The sequence below is a fragment of the Gastrolobium bilobum genome, unplaced genomic scaffold (assembly GCF_033153095.1).
Source record: "Gastrolobium bilobum isolate Gb01-03AN ecotype WA unplaced genomic scaffold, APGP_CSIRO_Gbil_v1 utg197938, whole genome shotgun sequence".
In the NCBI taxonomy this organism is placed as follows: Eukaryota; Viridiplantae; Streptophyta; class Magnoliopsida; order Fabales; family Fabaceae; genus Gastrolobium; species Gastrolobium bilobum.
Genome location: NW_026899591.1, coordinates 54561 through 60611, shown reverse-complemented (window position 1 = coordinate 60611; position 6051 = coordinate 54561). Strand labels below are relative to the sequence as shown.

General features: G+C 34.7%; 1 protein-coding gene across 1 annotated transcript; it reads left to right on the top strand.

Annotated features, from left to right (window-relative positions):
• The first annotated feature begins 1865 nt into the window (after window positions 1–1865).
• On the top strand, window positions 1866–5817 carry LOC133291808 (G-type lectin S-receptor-like serine/threonine-protein kinase At4g27290). Its single transcript, XM_061490139.1, has 7 exons — window positions 1866–3132; window positions 3240–3356; window positions 4104–4261; window positions 4472–4682; window positions 4791–5028; window positions 5105–5255; window positions 5530–5817. Exons 1-7 carry the CDS (start codon window positions 1866–1868, stop codon window positions 5815–5817), a joined length of 2430 nt encoding a protein of 809 aa, XP_061346123.1.
• Window positions 5818–6051: the final 234 nt, after the last annotated feature.

The following is a 6051-nucleotide window of genomic DNA, read 5'->3' as shown; positions in this document are numbered from 1 at the left end:
CACTAAAAAATGAGTTTTTAAGCCTTGTTGGTCTAAGGGAACCACTTGGCACACTGGGGTAGCAACGTATGGTCTAAATAAAATTATATTAAGTGTTCCACTCGTAGTTTAAGTTACGATTACAGTTTTGGAATTGTTTTAATTACGGAATTGATTTTGAACAGAAACGTTTATCATAAAAAGAAAAAAGTTCATCCGTATTTTAATTCAATTGCTGTGATTGTAACTGCGCTTAATGGCATACATAATGTTAACATACCGGTTCTAGAAGGGGGTGTTACATAGACTGTAACATCCCGAGCGCTGATGAGGGCGGGGAGTGATCGTAAGTGGGAAATGGCATGGACAAGGAGCGGCTCCTAGCAGGCTTTCAGTGACGGGGGTACATGAATGAATCGAATCAATACCCGAAAGAGAGGGATTCTAGAGACTGTGCTGGTATGGAAAGGTACAGTTGAGAATAACTTATAAGAATTAACTGGTATTACCTATACTAACAAGATGCATCTACTTTTCGGTAGCCCGGAACGAAAGAACTCCAAAGCTAAGCGTGCTTGACTTGGGACAATTCTGTGATGGGTGGCCTCCTAGGAAGTCTTCCCGGGAAGTGTGTGAGTGAGGACAAAACACGCTGAAAAGTCTCGTGTTAGTGTGTGGCGACAGTCGTTGATCTTTGTAAGTTGTCAGACGTTACACAGACGGGGCGTTACAATGATTGATTTGCAACACGCTTTCGTGCCGAGTTGAGGGAACCGAGTTTCCAAAAAAAAATAGGAAGATCAAAGGAAAAACAATTGGAAAAGTTTAAAAATATCATCAACTTCTAAATCAACGTATACTTTTTTCATAGTAGTCATGTCCTTATATACAACTATAAACATGAATAGAGAATAATTACACTTGGTAGTTACAAGGGACATAAAAAATCATGAGAAACCAAATAATCATCCACATAAATATTTTACAACAATAACAAATCTTTTTTCTTGTGCATGAAAACAAATTTTGTTTAATATACTGTTAACCGAATTAACAAATTGAAAAGAAATATAAAGGATGTCTATCAATAGAAGAACCTAAATAGTAAATTGTCTCAGGGTTAACCTTAAGTGCGAAACCACAAAATGGCTAGTAAATTGTCTCATTCTAATTTGGTGACTTGATAATAAATTACCAAGAAACCGCAACAATATGGCTCAATATCTATATAATAGAAAATTGTTTAAAAGTTCAACTAGTTAGTTGGCTCAATGTGACTGAAGATTAGCTTTAATCAGTAAGAATGAATTATATTCATTTATAATCATTATACTGAATTATCGCCAAATTTATTTACGTCCCACGGAGTCGGCATGGAATACGAAAACTTCTCATCTCTTGAAATTTTATATATAAACAATTTTGAACAATATATATGGCGTCAAAGTACAATAAAAGGTCATACAGCTGTGCAGGATTTGTTTATTTTAAAGTAAGGGAATAAATCTTTGGTACCTTTTGTACTTAGATTCAGTGTATCTTATTAATGGAAGCAGCATTACACATCAGAGGAGATAAAAAAAATTTGACAGAAAATTTTTTTTTTGGCTGACATGTAATATATTTATTGATGGAATACACTGAATCTTTGGTGCAATAGCAAGTAGCGTATCTAATAAATAAGCGGTGGTGTGCGTTGAACCGAATGCACTTTGGAAATACATGAGATGTTATTGTCAAGTGATGCAAGGTCAGAGAGACCAAGTCAGAGACGTCGAACAATAGTGCCCTTTGCATATTCACGTTATTCCAACGCTACTACCAAATCTCCAAGTATATCTTCAACTTCTGCGGCTAGTTAATGCAAAATGGCCATTTTTCCGGTTATGCTTGTTATATTCATGCTACTCTTTTTCTTCTTTCACATGACCTATGCAGTTGATACCATTACCCAGTTTCAGTCACTTCCTGATAACGGAAGCACCTTGGTTTCTAAGGATGGAACCTTTGAGTTGGGTTTCTTCAATCCTGGTAGTTCCTCAAACCGCTATGTTGGAATATGGTACAAAAATATCCCAGTTAGAACTGTTGTTTGGGTTGCTAACCGTGACAACCCTATCAAAGACAACTCTAGCCAGTTAATCATAAGCAAAGAAGGAAACCTTGTGCTTCTAAGCCAGAATCAGACTCTTCTTTGGTCAACAAACTCAACAACAGAGGCTTTGAGTCCCATTGTGCAACTCTTAGACACTGGTAATTTAGTACTTCGAGATGAGAAGGACAACAACAATGAAACAAGTTTTCTGTGGCAGAGCTTTGACCATCCTTGTGATACAATATTACCAGGAATGAAGATTGGTTGGGACCTGAAAACTGGTCTCAATCGGCGTCTTACTGCTTGGAAAAATTGGGATGACCCCTCTTCAGGAGACTTTACTTCAAGTATGGTGCTTGGTGGCAATACTGAAATGGTAGTGTGGAAGGGTTCGGATGAGTACTACAGAACTGGTCCAATGAATGGTCTTATGTCAAGTGGAATATTCGGATTGAAAGCTAATCCACTTTACGATTACAAATTTGTCAAAAATGAAGATGAAGTGTATTACATATTCACACTCAAGAATAGTTCTGTGATTTCTATAATTGTTTTGAACCAAACACTTTATCTTCGTCAACGCCTCATATGGATTCCTGACACCAGAACTTGGAGAGTTTATCAATCCTTGCCACAAGACAGTTGTGATATTTATAATACTTGCGGCCCAAATGGAAATTGTATAATTTCTGGATCACCAATTTGCCAATGCTTCGAAGGATTCGAGCCAAAATCACCCCAACAATGGAATGCAATTGATTGGACACAAGGATGCGTGCGCAGCAAGCCGTGGAGCTGCGGGGTAAAAAATGAAGATGGTTTTCAGAGATTTACTGGAATGAAAGTGCCAAATACTACATATTCTTGGGTTAATGAAAGTATGACACTTAATGAATGCGAGGCCAAATGCTTGGAAAACTGTTCCTGCACAGCTTATGCAAACACTGACACAAGTGGAGAGGGTAGTGGTTGTTCCATCTGGTTTGGTGATCTTATTGATTTGAGAGTTTCACAAAGTGGGCAAGATCTATATGTTCGAATGGCAGTTTCAGTTACGGGTAAAGGATTTAACTTTCTTCTAACTTTCTATTATATTAATTATCGGGTCACTACTTTTATTTGAGAATCACAAGTGTTTCATTTCACTAACAATCTGTAAATGCAGATGCTAAAAATGGGCATAAGAAAAAAGTAGCGTTGGTGGTTACGTTCACTGTTTTATTTGTCCTTGTTATGCTATTGGGGTTCTCCTACAGATACATTACCAAAACAAAGTATAGAGGTAAATTTCATAGCCAAAAAGCCTTTTCTATTTATATTGAACAGCTGCAATATCTCAGAAACAGAACACCTACACAATTAAACATTCTGTCCAATTTTATTAGAATACAAATTTTAAACAGTTCAATTTTACTTGTTTTGCTTTTTTTTAAGGGCTTTGGGTGTGTTCTTTCTTTGTTCAGTACAATTAACTTGATCGATCAGAATATATTTCATCCCCTGTTGTTAAAACCCTTCCCCTGCACTGTTATAAGTGTTAAGACATAATATTAATTATTGCATTAACATGATACTCATGGGTTAGGCATTTAATATTATTATTTACCATAACCATTTCTTTTAACAGGAAGTTTCATGTGTTTCTTTGTGCAAGTCTAAATGTATAGAGAGTAAGTTTTTAGTATATGATTTGATTGTTCAACAAACCCACAAAAATCTGCGCCTCCCATAATTTGATGGGGCGTTGGGTTAGTTTTTGACTCTTTTTGAGTGGGGCTGTATATCATTATAGGGTTTTATAAGACTTATGTCGTAGGAAAAGTGATTGTGTAATGTTATAGAGATTCGTTTTACGTGCCATAATTTTTATTTTATTTTTTGCTTTAAAAAATGTGGGCTCCACAAAATATTATGTGTGTAGGAAAGTTTTTCTGACAAACTAAAATCCTACGATTATAACAATAAAATCATTGTTTGTATTTTACTTTATCTTTATTAACTGGCTTCGATCTCATTTAATAAATAAAAGATGAAACAGAGAAAACCATGCTGACAGAAGAGAAACATGAACGTGGACAAGAAGATTTGGAGCTTCCTTTATTTGATCTTGCCACAATAGTTAATGCCACGGATAACTTCTCAACTGACAACAAGCTCGGGGAAGGTGGTTTTGGGCCTGTATACAAGGTAAATATGCAATATGCCTATTAAAAAGGCTAAAGTAAACTCACGAATCTCATTATCTTACAATTTTTTGTTGGAGTTTATGGGTTTCAGAGAGAAGCTTTTATAGTTGCTTGAATAAGCATCCTCTCACCTATTGTGTTTGTATCTCAGCATATTATTTGGACTATATTATTAATGTATACAATACTTTTTACCTATTATAAAATGTAGGGTACATTGGTAGACGGACAAGAAATTGCTGTCAAAAGGCTTTCGAGGAGTTCTGGACAAGGATCGGAAGAATTTAAAAATGAAGTTATATTGTGTGCCAAACTTCAGCATAGAAATCTTGTAAAGGTTCTTGGTTGTTGCATTGAAGGAGATGAGAAAATGCTAGTTTATGAATACATGCCCAACAGAAGCCTCGATTTATTTCTTTTCGGTCAGTATTTTCTGCAAAGCTTAATATTTAGTATTATAAAATTATGATTTGTTTCACATGTCATTTTTAAAAGAAAGGACTAATCCAACCTAATGGACCATCTTACAGATTCAGCTCAAAGTAAGCTTCTAAATTGGTCCAAGCGCTTTAACATCTTGAATGCAATTGCTCGGGGGATTCTTTATCTTCATCAAGATTCTAGATTAAGAATCATACACAGAGATTTAAAAGTAAGTAATATTTTATTAGACCATGACATGAATGCCAAAATTTCCGATTTTGGCATGGCCAGAATGTTTGGAGGGGATCAAATTGAAGGGAATACAAAAAGAATAGTTGGGACATAGTAAGTATCTTAAAAGTTATTAAGTTTTACTTTTAGTAATTGAACACAAAATTAATTATTGTATGGTTCTTTTCAGCGGTTATATGGCACCTGAATATGCCATTGATGGATTATTCTCCATAAAATCCGATGTATTCAGCTTTGGCGTATTATTGCTAGAAATTGTAAGCGGAAAGAAAAACAGAGCACTTACCTACCATGACGATGATTATAACCTTATTGGGCATGTGAGTATCACACACACAAATATAAATATATATATATATATATATATATATATATATATATATATATGATCCTTTGACATTGTCAAATTTAAAATTTGACACCTCATCTGAGAGCCATTAGATAAAAAAAGATCAACAACTCTGATTTGTAAGCATGTGATCCTTTTTTAATCTAATGGCTCTCAGATGAGGTGTCAATCCTATATATATATATATATATTATATATATATATATAATAAAGTTGTAGATAACAATTGTGTTGAAATGTTGTAGGCATGGAGATTATGGAAAGACGGCATTCCAGAACAATTGATTGATGATTGTTTGAGAGATTCGTATATTCTATCTGAAGTTTTTCGCTGCATTCAAATTGGTCTTTTATGTCTGCAACATCATCCTGACGATAGGCCAAACATGACATCTGTGATTGTGATGTTGAGTAGTGTAAATGCTTTACCTCAACCAAACGAACCTGGCTTCTTAATTAAAAAGGCCTCAAGTGAAGGGGAACATTCTTCTTCGGTCAATGGAGTAACTATCTCATTACTAAATGCTAGATAGTGAAATTAGTATATTTCTAACATCGGTTTTGTGGAGTTTGTAACTTGTACTTGGAAGTAAAAATTCATTATACTTATTTGTGGGGAAATATGAATAGGTTTTCTATATTTTAAATAAATATCCCCGCAAAGTTAGTTTTCAGCCTGCATATACGGTAAATATGGAACGTAGTTGTTAATAAGGCAAAACAAGAAAGAAAAACAAATTTCACATTCTCTGTTTTTATTATTTATT